Here is a 16,222-nt window from a genome sequence, read left to right on the forward strand (position 1 = left end):
CTTGGCTTCATGCTGCTTCTCTCCACACCCAGCCATGACTCTCGTTCTTCAATCTCTCTATGGTGCGGCGTAGCTGCGTAGTTGTCCGCTCCTCTCCCATTAATGTTGGTCTTTGTCATTCATACAAAACCAAACTCAGCCCAGCCCAATATCATCGTGGAAGCCCAACAAAATCACTTGTTTCAACCAAAGTGATGTGCAACTAAGAGCCATCAATATTTTATTTAATCCAATGGGCATCAGTTGTAATTATAAAAAATAGTGAGGCAAAATCTTTTAACCAAAGATGTCAAATACGGATTACAGAAAAATCACTAATTAAGCATATTCTCAAAGGATCCTTACAGGACCAAAATTAAGTTTCCCCACCATAGACGAAGCCCAAATTCAAACCTTGCTACTGGAGCACTTGAAACTTCCGGATTTATATATGTATTTATTGCTTAGGTATCGCGTTCTTAGACTTTGTCACGACTCATGAGGTTCTTTAAAGAACCCTAATTCTCAGGTATTAATTGATTCGCTCCTCGTTTTGGTATTTGCTTTTTTTTTTCCCTCTATAATCATTAGAAATTTAAAATTCTTACCTAGAATATAATTAGGATTAAGTATGATTTTTGTCCTTAAGATATATATTAACAATTTTTTTGTTTTTAATTTTTTATATACAAAATTATCTCTAAAATTTAAAATCAAATTTTAAAATTATTTTTTTATTTAAATATTAAAATTTTGAATCACTTTCATTTTGGTTCCTAAGAGCTAAATAAGGATAATTTTAAAATCAAGTTAAATTTTATAGACGATTTTGTATACAAAAAAAGTTAAAAACAAAAAATTTTTTTACTTATATCTTAAAAACCAAAATCGTACTAAATTACAATCGATTATTTTCAGTTTTAAGTATTTTAAGATTGTTATCTAGAATTTTAAAATTATTTTTTATTTATATTCAAAGTAAATATTAAATTTCCAATATTTAGTTAAGCATGGATGAATCTTTTTATTCAATCACACACGTCCTAAATGAAATTTTGGTGCAATTAAGCAAAAAAAAGTTTAGAATTGAATTTACTAGGCATACTATATATATACAAGGCCCATAGACTTGTGTAAATTACTAATTATGTGATTGTCAATTCTATGGATTCTGATTCCTTTTTCGTATTTTCTAATTAATATTTTGGGTAACCAGCCTCATAGCGTATTAAAGGGCAATTTACTCAAATAAATAAATTTGGTGAAAGTTTTATTTAAATACACAAAACAGATTTCACTTATATTTTTGTGCAATTTTCACTTTATGTAAACCGTGGTAAGCTACCATGGTTTCTGATTATAACGTAAACCGTGGCAAGCTACCACAGATTATGCTTTTTTTGTTTTGTGTGTAAACCGTGGCAAGCTCCCACGGTTTACAAAGAGAGAAATATAACCATAAACCGTGGCAAGCTCCCAGGTTTATGAAGGGGGAATTTTAATCCTAAACCATTTATGTTAAAGTGTTTTATTGCATCAATGTGATATCATTTAGACGGCGCATGATAATTGTGACAGAATACATGTATATAATAGAAACTCAAACCGCTTAAACTATCAAATACATAGCAGATAACATATTAGACAATTCTCAAACCTTTTTAACTATCAAATACATGGCAGATAATAAATTACAGAAGTCTGAAATACATAAGGCTAAATAGCATGCGAAGAACATAAACTAATATAGAGACTGGACATGACAATATGACATAACTAATCAGAATCCTCAATGGTGTCGCTGTCATCATCGTCGAACTGACCGAGCAGGTGACCTCCGGTGCCACACAATGGAGGACGCCTCACCCTCCTAGGTCTCTGCTCTGCCGCTGGTCTTGATGGCTGTGCGGGAACGCCGCTGAATGCTGAGGCTGGGGTCCCTCCTAATGGGATACATGTGTCAGTCGGAGATGCTGCAGGCTCGTTGAGGTCAACGGCCAACTGAGGAAGAACATCGTAAGTCTGTGGCTGCGGATCAGCAAGTTGGGGCTGGTCGTCAGGCATCTGTGGCCTATAATGGGTCCCATCATCATCCATGAGCATGTCTGCTATATCCCTATAGAACTCTGACTCAGTAACAGGATCATCGATGTCCATCCCAACAGCCGCGGTGGTATACCCAGCAAACGCATCTGGGGTGACATTCTCAAAGAGCTGAGAGCTACTACCCACATCCATAGCTGAGGCTGAACCAACTACATCCTCACCAACACCATGCTGAGTGCCCTGATCATCAACGGAAGGTACTCTACCTCGAGCCCCCTCTACGGCCGTCCCACCCTGCCTGTCGTCTGCCTCTACGTCGAGGAATACAAAAATCCGCCGCATCTCCATGATCAGCTCTAGGGATGTCCTCCTCTAAATGGTCAGCCAGCTCTCGCCACTCTCGATCCGTGGTACGGGTGCCTATACGCCGAGGCCAATCGGCTCGCCTGTTATCTGGTCTGTCGTAAACGTGCACTCTAGGAGGTGCCTGTGACGACCCTCTGTGACGAGCCTCCTCAGTCAACACAATCGGCCTAGAATCCTAAAATGCAACATCTGGGGATAGAAATCTGTGCGCCACACGGCACCACCACTCCAGGTAGTCTGATGATGGACCGGGATCAAGGACTCGATCGACCCAGATGACTGAATGAAGCCGGTTCTTCCAATGCTGATGCCACTCCTGATAATAGGTGGGGAACCACTTGTCCCCACCCCTGCCATCCTTTGCATGTAGCCAATCTATGTTCAGAGCTGGCTCAGGGAGATGCTGAAGACCGCCAAACTGCGGTAGAACCCGGTCGACCTGATGCCACTCAATCGCAGCAAAATATATCAGGCTAGTGACGGCCGTCCATAGCTTACGGTGCTTGTCGGCTAGTATCTCCGGGTGAATAACAGCACTAACCTCGGCAGAAGAATAAGACTCCCACACAAACTGTATCGAAATAGTATGGGTTTCGTCAGAGCACGACACTTAACATAAACCACTGAAACTAAGAGCAATAACTAAATGACTCACATCGTGGACACGCAATCGATCCAACGAAAGGCGTGCAGACACATAAACCGTGGTAAGCCATATTAGTTTACATGCAGCTCGCATTCTTCATAAACCGTGGGAGCTTGCCACGGTTTACACACAAAACAAAAAAAGCATAATCCGTGGTAGCTTGCCACGGTTTACATTTTAATCAGAAACCGTGGTAGCTTACCACGGTTTACATAAAGTGGAAATTGCACAAAAACGTAACTGAAATCTGTTTTGTGTATTTGAGTAAAGCTTTAACCAAATTTATTTATTTGGGTAAATTGCCCCGTATTAAATCTATGAACTATGAACCTGGCAACTAGTTATTTTATATACATTTATACATTATTCAAATTTAATAATATGCTATAGTACAAATAATACCACATAAGGAAAAAATAAAAACAATAATACTCACCTAACTTTATATTTTTTCTTTTTTTTCTATGTAATTGCTTTAAAAAATATGACATGAAAATATTATCTATTTTTAAATACTTCTTATTAAGTAAAAATTGTTATATTTTCAAAATTTTTATTAATTAAATACATTTTAACTCTTTATTTATTGTATTTTATGTTAATAAAAAAATAGTGATAATAGAGGGGTTGAAATTTTTGAAAAACAAAAACTTTAAGAGTTTGTTTAAAAATTATTTGAATATGAAAAGAATTATATTTCTTTTAAAAATAAAATCATTCTTTAATTTTGAATAACTCTTATATGAGTTAAATTTTCTTTTTTTATAATTTTCTCTTTAATAAAGAGAAGAAAGAAAATTAAATAGGTTTTAGGCAAAATTAGAATAATAAATTATAATAGAAATGTTTTTGACATTTAACATATTAAACTTGTTTATATATTTTATCACAATTCCAAGGATAAGGTTATTTTGAAGAAGAAAGTAATATTAGAATTAGTATTGAACTTATAAATAGAAATATAATGTAATAGTGTGAATATGTATAATGTAATTGGAAATTTTTATTCTAATTTTTGAAATTTCTATTTGATTCTCTTTATTATCTCTCTTTTTTTTGTAATTTTTTATTACAAAAAAATTAATACAATATTATAAAAAAATTTTAAATTTAAAATAATAAAAAAGACACAACAATATTTATATTTTTAATAATTTTTATTTTATATAAATTTTAATTTCTTTTAAATTTTAAAGAGAGAATATATAATACGATTTTTTTTTTTTTGCCATATAAAGTGGTTTCTGTTTCCTCAATAAAACAGTAAGCGGTTTGAAATTCTTTTCCAAAGAACACGGTTTTACAATAAAGGATGTGTGTCATATTCTGTACAATATGTCTTCAGAAAATAGCATACCCTAGCTAGTTTGTTTGTATTTAAGTACTATTTGTCTGTTATAAATAATTTTTCCTTCAATCACATTTTACTTTGTCTCTCTATATATAAAGGGAAACTCTCAGGGACCAGCAAATATATCAATATCTAACCATCATTCAGCCAGCATGTGTTTTTACACTAGGGCTCTCTCACGCGCTATCACAAACGGCTTTCTCTCACGCTCCTCTCCAAGGAACTAGCCGCAGAGCACCGCTAGCCGGATACGCTCTTCTACGATCGCAGTTTCGTTGACAAAGCTTGAAGCTTCACCTTTTACTCTTTGATAATATTTTCTTCTCCGTTTATCAGGAATCAGTGTTAGAAGAACAGAATATTGAAGTAAGCAATTTCTCCCTCTTCTAATTTCATGATTTTTGTAATGATTTTCATAGTGCATCAATGAACACAATGATGATTATGATTATGAATTTCTGAGCTTGCAAAGTATGCTGCTTTTTTTTTATAATAGAGTTTAAATTGAATGTACAGAATTCAAATTATACCTTATTCGCTTTTGATTTTTATAATGCAACAATTCACAATTAACGCAAATCAACTGTTTGATGAAATGACTAAGACAGAAAATATAAAAAATGTTAGTGTTTCTTGTTTGTTGTTTCTGAGTAATGAATAATGGTTTTTAGAAGAATGCCCTGCTACCATAAAACACTCTTGATCCATCTTTTTTCTTCTTACTATTATTACTAACATCATCAATTTCTGATATGATGTTGTTATTATTGCTGCTTTCATGATTCTGAATCACATCACCACAATCTTTATCTTTTCTTTTAGATTTGTCAATTTCCATAGGTAGCTTCATTCTTGTTAAGGATTCTGTGAATTGTTTGCATGCTTCTCATATACATATCCACTATTTGTTCTTAATAATTAGCAATAAGAAACGTGCTTTTTGGACTTTCAACTTGACTTTCAATTTTCAGATATTTGGGTCTAGGAGTCATGGTTTTCTTATTTTGCTATTTCCATGTAAAACTTTTAGATATGTGCAAATTCTCCACCCAAAATTCTTGCTTATTTTCTGGCTGTGGCCCTTCATTTAAGGCTCTGCCCTCTATTCAAAGGTGTTCCTCTTCTTTACCCTAAGAATGCACGTAATTAAGCCCAAGTAGAGCACATAGTAGTAAAGCCCTAACCACTAATAGTTAATTCCTTAAATAACATTACCTCACAATATTTAATAAGAAAGGAAAATAGATAATAAGACAAGATGCATCCTCAATGAAACTGATCTAACCTTAGCTGCTAAGAACCTGAAGTAGAAGTAGAAGCATCAAATTTGTAATTGTTCTATAACAGTAAACATGTTCTATGATTTTTTTGGGGTTGGAGGTACATAATTTCCAAGGGTTAGGAAAGTGAGGCTAAGCTAGTTAATAGGTAGTGTTGTGTTTTATGTAGTTGTTTTGTTTTGGTTGGGTTTGTGATGCATTCAAATGCAGTCTGTTGTTGTAGGGTCCTGTTTTGCATTCTTTTTTGTACATTTTGCAACCAGTTTAATGAGATTCTACACACATGACTTACCATAGTTTGCACCTACTTTAATGAGATTTTGATTTACTATCTGATGTATGCTAACTTTTTTACAGGATGTGCCCAAAGTTGGCATGTGTTTTGGAACCATTGAAGATGCAAATCAATTTTATCAGAATTATGCCAAGCGCGTTGGTTTTGTTACTAAGATAAGGTTTACCCGAAGAGTTGGTAAAGATAAGGTTCCTAAGAATCAAATGATCACTTGCAATAGGGAGGGAAAACGCAAGTCTAGAGTTTCACCAATAGAAAAGACCAACCCCAGAACCAACTACAATTGCCCCGCAAGGATTTCTATTAGGTTGAATAAGGAGGGTCTTTGGATTATATCGAAGGTGTGCTTGGATCATTCACATCCTTGTGATCCAGAGATGGCAAAACTGTTGACACGTAATAGAGAGATGACTATGCACATGTGTCGAGTCATTGAGAGGAATGATGAAGCAGGTGTGAGACCAAGCAAAAGATATCAAGTATTGGTGGGTGACGCAGGGGGTTTTTCTAAGATAAACTTAAAGGAAAAAGATGTTAGGAACTATCTCAGCAGAAAGGTACGCAATGTTACGGAAGAAATGGATGCTAGGGAGATGTTGAAGTATTTTACACGGATGAAGGAAATGAACTCTGATTTTTATTTTGATATTGAACTTGATCAAAACAAGCGTCTCAAAACTATATTTTGGGCAGATGCTCGAAGTAGAGCAGCATATGAGTACTTCGGTGATATAGTTTCATTTGATACTACTTATAAAACCAATCGTTACGATATGCCATTTGGTTCCTTTGTGGGGGTTAATCACCATGGTAAATCAGTGCTTCTTGGGTGTGGTTTGTTGACTAAGAAAAATTCAGGCTCATTTACTTGGTTATTTAATGCTTGGCTTACATGTATGCATGGAAAGGCTCCTAAAGGCATTATAACAGACCAATGCCTCAGAATACGAGCTAGAATTGAGAATGTGATGCCAGAGACACGTCATAGGTTATGCATTTGGCACATTACGAAAAAGATTCCAGAAAAATTCAAAAGACACAAGAGATATGAAGAGTTACAAAATGATTTAAATAATATTGTTTGGGAGTCTATTTCAGAAGATGATTTTCAAAATCAATGGGAAGATTTTCTGATTGAATATGGTTTAGAAGATAACAAGTGGCTATCAGGTACTTCTCTAAACATGAATTTTTATATTTTGCACATAGGAATTAGCATATTAGTATTTGCTAGAATTCTAACATGTGTTTGAATATGCCTCTAGTACAATTTTCTTATTCTAATTTTTTTTAAGCTTCAATGCATTATTAACATGTTTATGACAACATTTGCATCCACTTTTGTTAAGTTTGCTTACAAATTTTTTTATGTATATTTGTTTACTATGATACATAGATATCTATGAAGAAAGACATCGATGGGTTTCAATTTTTCTTGACAACTTTTTTTGGGCTGGTATGAGATCCACGCAACAAACTGAGAGCATGCATTCATATTTTGACAAATTTTTAAATAACAAGAGCTTGTTGATTCAATTTGTCAAACAATATGACAATTGCCTTGGATGGAAAGAGCAACAAGAAAGGGAGGCTGACGTTGAAGACTATAAATCAATAATACCTTGTGCCACTAATTCCTTAATAGAGAAGCAATTTCAAGGTGCCTATACTAATGCAAAGTTTAAGGAAGTACAAAAGCAATTTAGAAAGAAAGCAAGTTGTATTTTGCACCTTATGAAAGCAGTTTCTACATCTAAAGTCTATTCTATTTTGGAGGATGTATCTACTTCTAAAGAGAGGGTTTATGAAGTTAACTACAATGCAAAAACAAAGGATATTACATGCAAGTGTCAAATGTTTGAATCAAGAGGCATATTATGCAGTTATAGCTTGGTTGTCCTAGGGAATGAACACGTGAGAGAAATTTCAAGAAGATACATTTTGGACCGTTGGAGTAAACTTGTGAAATGGACCGTTGGAGCAAACTTGTGAAGCGAAGACATAGTGATATTAAGAGCAGCCATGATTCAAGTTTGTTGAATCCAAAAACAGAGAGGTTTGATGATTTATGCTCCCATTCGAACAGTGTTGCTCAATTTGCATCCCAAACAAAGGAAACAAGTGATATCTTACATCGTTATCTTGATATGGCTATGGCGGAGTGTCAAAAGCATGTTGCTAACTCATCATCTAATCCCAATGAGTTAGATATTTTGTTTGAGGTATAAAATTAGTATTGCTGGTTGTTTGCTGGCCCAAAAGTTAGAAAACTGCTGGCCCCCTAGCGGTGCTCAATTCTTGTTACAGAGATTGCTTTTCTATGTATGATTAGTTAATATAATAGCATCAACAACAATGTATTTAGGTGGTCTATCAAAATTGACATCAACGAGGTGGCTTGATTAAGAACCTAAGTCATATGATATAACATAGCTCCTCACACTGTTGAATAATTTTCATGCACAGGAAAATAAATCATTGACCAGAAACCACCAACATCCAGGAGCATACCAAGGACAAAATGGACTGGAAAAAGTAATAATAAAGGTAGAAGAAGAGAAGAGTTATTATAGAGTTGCTGCGGTAATTTCTCAAACAGGTGGTGGGCAATCTACTCATGAAAATGGTGTTGCTACGTCCTATCATATTAAACTTCAGCTTCAATTTCCAAAGCTCTACCACAACAAACCTCTAGTAACAACTGAGATAATAACTTAATGATGAATCAAAATCAAAATCAAAATCAAAAGAAATTTTATTATAGAGTACTTAAAGATTTTTCATGAAAGACAGGAAACATTGAGTAATATTTTTGGGTGTTATTATGAATTTCTGGTTGCATGTTTTGAATGGATACAGAATGATGGACAGCAAGAAGGTAAGAGTTGAAGAAAGCAATAAATGAACAAAAATCAAAACTCATTTACCTTCACATTAATCTTGAAGAAGCATCACACATTAGTAGAAACGAAGAAGAATGGATAGAGAGCTGAGAGATGCTGTTGCATGTTGCAGAGAGTAACGCTGCTGTTATTGGAGACGCTACTTGTGATGAACAGCGAGCTCAAGAATGCTGATTCGTGTTGAGCGTGCTCCAGCGTTGAGAGCAACAAAAATGGCGTGCAAGAGTGTAGAGGAGAGACTAAAATTTTTGGGGAAAAGAAGAGAGCGTGGTAAAGGAGCATGAATACACGCTCTCTTTATGGGTTTGGGCTTTATTTTGTTTGAGGTATAAAATTAGTATTGCTGGTTGTTTGCTGGCCCAAAAGTTAGAAAACTACTGGCCCCTAGCGGCCCTCTTATAACAATGCAATTTTTCTTATGAATGATTATCGTTCATGAACATTTGGATTATATGTTTACTGTGTATTTACTTTTGTGTTCGGATAAATTTAAGTTTGATCTAGTATAATAGATTTATTCCATAATGGTTTAACTTTTGTTATTCATAAATAATAATTTTCATGCACCGTAAAATAAATCATTGACCAGAAACCACCAGCATCCAGGAGCATACCAAGGACAAAATGGACTGGCAAAAGTAATAATAAAGGTAGAAGAAGAGAAGAGTTATTATAGAGTTGCTGCGGTAATTTCTCAAACAGGTGGTGGGCAATCTACTCATGAAAATGGTGTTGCTGCGTCTTATCATATTAAACTTCAGCTTCAATTTCCAAAGCTCTACCACAACATGTTAGGATTTGGTTGAATTAGTTCCACATTGCTTAGGATAGCAAATGGAGTGGGTGGCCTAGGCTCTTAATGATGAATCAAAATCAAAATCAAAAGAAATTTTATTATAGAGTACTTAAAGATTTTTCATGAAAGACAAGAAACATTGAGTAATATTTTTGGGTGTTATTATGAATTTCTGGTTGTATGTTTTGAATGGATACAGAATGATGGACAGCAAGAAGGTAAGAGTTGAAGAAAGCAATAAATGAACAAAAATCAAAACTCATTTACCTTCACATTAATCTTGAAGAAGCATCACGCATTAGTAGAAACGAAGAAGAATGGATAGAGAGCTGAGAGATGCTGTTGCATGTTGCAGAGAGTAACGCTGCTGCTATTGGAGACGCTACTTGAGATGAACAGCGAGCTCAAGAATGCTGATTCGTGTTGAGCGTGCTCCAGCGTTGAGAGCAACAAAAATGGCGTGCAAGAGTGTAGAGGAGAGACTAAAATTTTTGGGGAGAAGAAGAGAGCGTGGTAAAGGAGCGTGAATACACGCTCTCTTTATGGGTTTGGGCTTTATTTTGTTTGAGGTATAAAATTAGTATTGCTGGTTGTTTGCTGGCCCAAAAGTTAGAAAACTGCTGGCCCCCTAGCGGTGCTCAATTCTTGTTACAGAGATTGCTTTTCTATATATGATTAGTTAATATAATAGCATCAACAATAATGTATTTAGGTGGTCTATCAAAATTGACATCAACGAGGTGGCTTGATTAAGAACCTAAGTCATATGATATAACATAGCTCCTCACACTATTGAATAATTTTCATGCACAGCAAAAATAAATCATTAACCAGAAACCACCAACATCCAGGAGCATACCAAGGACAAAATGGACTGGCAATAGTAATAATAAACGTAGAAGAAGAGAAGAGTTACTATAGAGTTGCTGCGGTAATTTCTCAAACAGGTGGTGGGCAATCTACTCAAGAAAATGGTGTTGCTGTGTCTTATCATATTAAACTTCAGCTTCAATTTCCAAAGCTCTACCACAACAAACCTCTAGTAACAACTGAGATAATAACTTAATGATGAATCAAAATCAAAATCAAAATCAAAATCAAAATCAAAATCAAAAGAAATTTTATTATAGAGTACTTAAAGATTTTTCATGAAAGACAAGAAACATTGAGTAATATTTTTGGGTGTTATTATGAATTTCTGGTTGCATATTTTGAATGGATACAGAATGATGAACAGCAAGAAGGTAAGAGTTGAAGAAAGCAATAAATGAACAAAAATCAAAACTCATTTACCTTCACATTAATCTTGAAGAAGCATCACGCATTAGTAGAAACGAAGAAGAATGGATAGAGAGCTGAGAGATGCTGTTGCATGTTGCAGAGAGTAACGCTGCTGCTATTGGAGACGCTACTTGAGATGAACAGCGAGCTCAAGAATGCTGATTCGTGTTGAGCGTGCTCCAGCGTTGAGAGCAACAAAATGGCATGCAAGAGTGTAGAGGAGAGACTAAAATTTTTGGGGAGAAGAAGAGAGCGTGGTAAAGGAGCGTGAATACACGCTCTCTTTATGGGTTTGGGCCTTATTTTGTTTGAGGTATAAAATTAGTATTGCTGGTTGTTTGCTGGCCCAAAAGTTAGAAAACTGCTGGCCCCCAGCGGTGCTCAATTCTTGTTACAGAGATTTCTTTTCTATGTATGATTAGTTAATATAATAGCATCAACAATAATGTATTTAGGTGGTCTATCAAAATTGACATCAACAAGGTGGCTTGATTAAGAACTTAAGTCATATGATATAACATAGCTCCTCACACTGTTGAATAATCTTCATGCACAGCAAAATAATCATTGACCAGAAACCACCAACATCCAGGAGCATACCAAGGACGAAATGGATTGGCAAAAGTAATAATAAAAGTAGAAGAAGATAAGAGTTATTATAGAGTTGCTGCGGTAATTTCTCAAACAAGTGGTGGGCAATCTACTCATGAAAATGGTGTTGCTACGTCTTATCATATTAAACTTCAACTTCAATTTCCAAAGCTCTACCACAACAAACCTCTAGTAACAACTGAGATAATAACTTAATGATGAATCAAAATCAAAATCAAAATCAAAATCTAAAGAAATTTTATTATAGAGTACTTAAAGATTTTTCATGAAAGACAAGAAACATTGAGTAATATTTTTTGGTGTTATTATGAATTTCTGGTTGCATGTTTTGAATGGATACAGAATGATGGACAGCAAGAAGGTAAGAGTTGAAGAAAGCAATAAAGAACAAAAATCAAAACTCATTTACCTTCACATTATTCTTGAAGAAGCATCACGCATTAGTAGAAGCGAAGAAGAATGGATAGAGAGCTGAGAGATGCTGTTGCATGTTGCAGAGAGTAACGCTGCTGCTATTGGAGACGCTACTTGAGATGAACAGCGAGCTCAAGAATGCTGATTCGTGTTGAGCGTGCTCCAGCGTTGAGAGCAACAAAAATGGCGTGCAAAAGTGTAGAGGAGAGACTAAAATTTTTGGGGAGAAGAAGAGAGCGTGGTAAAGGAGCGTGAATACACGCTCTCTTTATGGGTTTGGGCTTTATTTTGTTTGAGGTATAAAATTAGTATTGCTGGTTGTTTGCTGGCCCAAAAGTTAGAAAACTGCTGGCCCCCTAGCGGTGCTCAATTCTTGTTACAGAAATTGCTTTTCTATGTATGATTAGTTAATATAATAGCATCAACAACAATGTATTTAGGTGGTCTATCAAAATTGACATCAACGAGGTGGCTTGATTAAGAACCTAAGTCATATGATATAACATAGCTCCTCACACTGTTGAATAATCTTCATGCACAGCAAAATAAATCATTGACCAGAAACCACCAACATCCAGGAGCATACCAAGGACAAAATGGACTGGCAAAAGTAATAATAAAGGTAGAAGAAGAGAAGAGTTATTATAGAGTTGCTGCGGTAATTTCTCAAACAGGTGGTGGGCAATCTACTCATAAAAATGGTGTTGCTGCGTCCTATCATATTAAACTTCAGCTTCAATTTCCAAAGCTCTACCACAACAAACCTCTAGTAACAACTGAGATAATAACTTAATGATGAATCAAAATCAAAATCAAAATCAAAATCAAAATCAAAAGAAATTTTATTATAGAGTACTTAAAGATTTTTCATGAAAGACAGGAAACATTGAGTAATATTTTTGGGTGTTATTATGAATTTCTGGTTGCATGTTTTGAATGGATACTGAATGATGGACAGCAAGAAGGTAAGAGTTGAAGAAAGCAATAAATGAACAAAAATCAAAACTCATTTACCTTCACATTAATCTTGAAGAAGCATCACGCATTAGTAGAAACGAAGAAGAATGGATACAGAGCTGAGAGATGCTGTTGCATGTTGCAGAGAGTAACGCTGCTGCTATTGGAGACGTTACTTGAGATGAACAGCGAGCTCAAGAATGCTGATTCGTGTTGAGCATGCTCCAGCGTTGAGAGCAACAAAAATGGCGTGCAAGAGTGTAGAGAAGAGACTAAAATTTTTGGGGAGAAGAAGAGAGCGTGGTAAAGGAGCGTGAATACACGCTCTCTTTATGGGTTTGGGCTTTATTTTGTTTGAGGTATAAAATTAGTATTGCTGGTTGTTTGCTGGCCCAAAAGTTAGAAAGCTGCTGGCCCCCCTAGCGGTGCTCAATTCTTGTTACAGAGATTGCTTTTCTATGTATGATTAGTTAATATAATAGCATCAACAACAATGTATTTAGGTGGTCTATCAAAATTGACATCAACGAGGTGGCTTGATTAAGAACCTAAGTCATATGATATAACATAGCTCCTCACACTGTTGAATAATTTTCATGCACAGTAAAATAAATCATTGACCAGAAACCACCAACATCCAGGAGCATACCAAGGACAAAATGGACTGGCAAAAGTAATAAAGGTAAAAGAAGAGAAGAGTTATTATAGAGTTGCTGCGGTAATTTCTCAAACAGGTGGTGGGCAATCTACTAATGAAAATGGTGTTGCTGCGTCTTATCATATTAAACTTCAGCTTCAATTTCCAAAGCTCTACCACAACAAACCTCTAGTAACAACTGAGATAATAACTTAATGATGAATCAAAATCAAAATCAAAATCAAAATCAAAAGAAATTTTATTATAGAGTACTTAAAGATTTTTCATGAAAGACAGTAAACATTGAGTAATATTTTTGGGTGTTATTATGAATTTCTGGTTGCATGTTTTGAATGGATACAGAATGATGGCCAGCAAGAAGGTAAGAGTTGAAGAAAGCAATAAATGAACAAAAATCAAAACTCATTTAACTTCACATTAATCTTGAAGAAGCATCACGCATTAGTAGAAACGAAGAAGAATGGATAGAGAGCTGAGAGATGCTGTTGCATGTTGCAGAGAGTAACGCTGCTATTGGAGACGCTACTTGAGATGAACAGCGAGCTCAAGAATGTTGATTCGTGTTGATCGTGCTCCAGCGTTGAGAGCAACAAAAATGGCGTGCAAGAGTGTAGAGGAGAGACTAAAATTTTTGGGGAGAAGATGAGAGCGTGGTAAAGGAGCGTGAATACACGCTCTCTTTATGGGTTTGGGTTTTATTTTGTTTGAGGTATAAAATTAGTATTGCTGGTTGTTTGCTGGCCCAAAAGTTAGAAAACTGCTGGCCCCTAGCGGTGCTCATATATAAATAGTGGTAGTAGAATTTCTTCCTTTTTTTTTTCTTTTTCTTTTTGAAAGTAAATTATTCAAATAAATAAATTAAAATCACTATATTAGTACAAACTATACAAAGCAACTACTACCCGAAAAAAAAAAAAGAAACTGTAGCTAGTCGTGAAAAACTTAGAAGGGAAACTAGATTTCGTTGCATTATGATATTGCTTGATAAATATTGGACCAAATAAAAAAAGTTATGGTGGCTAGAATCAAAGTGATATATGTATAATATCAAGTGTAATTATCCGTGCGATGCATGTGCGATACACGTGCATCGCACGTGTGATGTATGTGTGATGCATGTGATAAGATTGAATAAAATATAAAACTGATAATTAAATAAAAATAGAAAAATAGTGTTACAAAATTTATAAAAAACAATAATAAATAAAGAAAATCTCTAATAAAATTTTTTTTAAAAATTACATTATAAACAAATTAAAAAATTGAAATCAGGGGAGCTTTGAACATTGGGTTCCAATTGTCCATCACAGTTGAGATCCTAGTGGCAAATGTGCTCAACTATTTTTTCGTAAATATCAACAGTGGATGGAGATGGAGGCTTAGCATTGGTGGTGCAATGGTCTCTGCACTCATCATCACAATTGGATACCAATTCCATGATCAAGCGTGGAGAGCACGAAAAAGTTAGGCAACAACTGAGGAAGGTTCCCGGCTTGGAAGACATTGATGAAGAGTTCAACGATCTTATTGCCGCAAGTGAGGAATTGAAGAAGATGGAACACCCTTGGAGGAACCTGCTGCGGCGCAAGTACAGGCCTCACCTCACCAGGGCAATCATGATTTCATTCTTCCAGCAATTCACAGGCATTATTGTCATCATGTTTTATGCGCCTGTGTTGTTCGGCTCTATTGGCTTTAACGACAACTCTACTCTCATGTCAGCCGTCATCACCGGCGTCGTAAATGTGGCTGTCACCGTTGTGTCTATCTATGGGATTGACAAGTGGGATAGGAGAGCCCTTTTTCTAGAAGGCGGAACGCAAATGATTATATGTCAGGCTGTAGTAGTCGCTGCTATTGGAACCAAGTTCGGAATTGATGGAAACCCCGGTGATTTGCCAGTGTGGTATGCTGTTGTGGTGATGATGTTTATTTGTCTATTCAACGAATGAGATCAAATCTCATGTTTTAAACGTTTTTGCTTAAGTATTTATCTCTGGCAAAAATACCAAAACAAAAAATTATTGTTACATTGGACAATTTTAATACGAAAAAGAACGTTAAGGAAGATTCTAAATAAAAAATTATGTTGGAGACGGTTTCGATTTTGACCCTCAACGTTATGAACAAAATAATACTTATCCCTATAGTTATCATATTATTATTATTATTATTATTATTATTATTATTATTATTATTATTATTATTCTTAAAAATATTTTCGATTGATAATTGATAAGTAGTTTAATAATGCATTAAATATTGATTTCATATAACTATAATAAAGATATTTTCTTAAATTAGTATAATTATGTATTATTGCTTAAATACTAATTATAGTATAATTATAATAAAGATATTTTTATAAAATAAACTTAGAAGAGAAAATAGTGTATTAATTTTGGCGGAAAAATAGATTCACGAGGAATCGACACCTCACTTTCATTAGTTGAAAGAAAACCCAATTTTAGTATATATATATATATATATATACATAAACTAATTACAAACGGTATGAATTTTTAATGCAGATATTAATTGCTACTAATAGAAAAAAATTATATAAATAGAAATTATATAATTTCAATCAATTTCGTATAACAAAACAGTGGTTAACAAAAAGTATGGAATTTTTTTT

The 16,222-nt window shown here is 34.8% G+C and overlaps 1 protein-coding gene across 1 annotated transcript; it reads left to right on the forward strand.

The window, feature by feature from the left end:
- Positions 1 to 6,043: 6,043 nt before the first annotated feature.
- LOC107486321 (protein FAR1-RELATED SEQUENCE 5-like) lies at positions 6,044 to 7,216 on the forward strand. Its single transcript, XM_016106866.1, has one exon. It carries the CDS (start codon positions 6,044 to 6,046, stop codon positions 7,214 to 7,216), a length of 1,173 nt encoding a protein of 390 aa, XP_015962352.1.
- Positions 7,217 to 16,222: the final 9,006 nt, after the last annotated feature.

Source organism: Arachis duranensis, chromosome 4 (genome assembly GCF_000817695.3).
Source record: "Arachis duranensis cultivar V14167 chromosome 4, aradu.V14167.gnm2.J7QH, whole genome shotgun sequence".
NCBI classification, from domain to species: Eukaryota; Viridiplantae; Streptophyta; class Magnoliopsida; order Fabales; family Fabaceae; genus Arachis; species Arachis duranensis.

Bases quoted from the DNA above. Each gene is read 5' to 3' on its own strand.
- LOC107486321 (XM_016106866.1), top strand. From the start codon at position 6,044: ATGTGTTTTGGAACCATTGAAGATGCAAATCAATTTTATCAGAATTAT.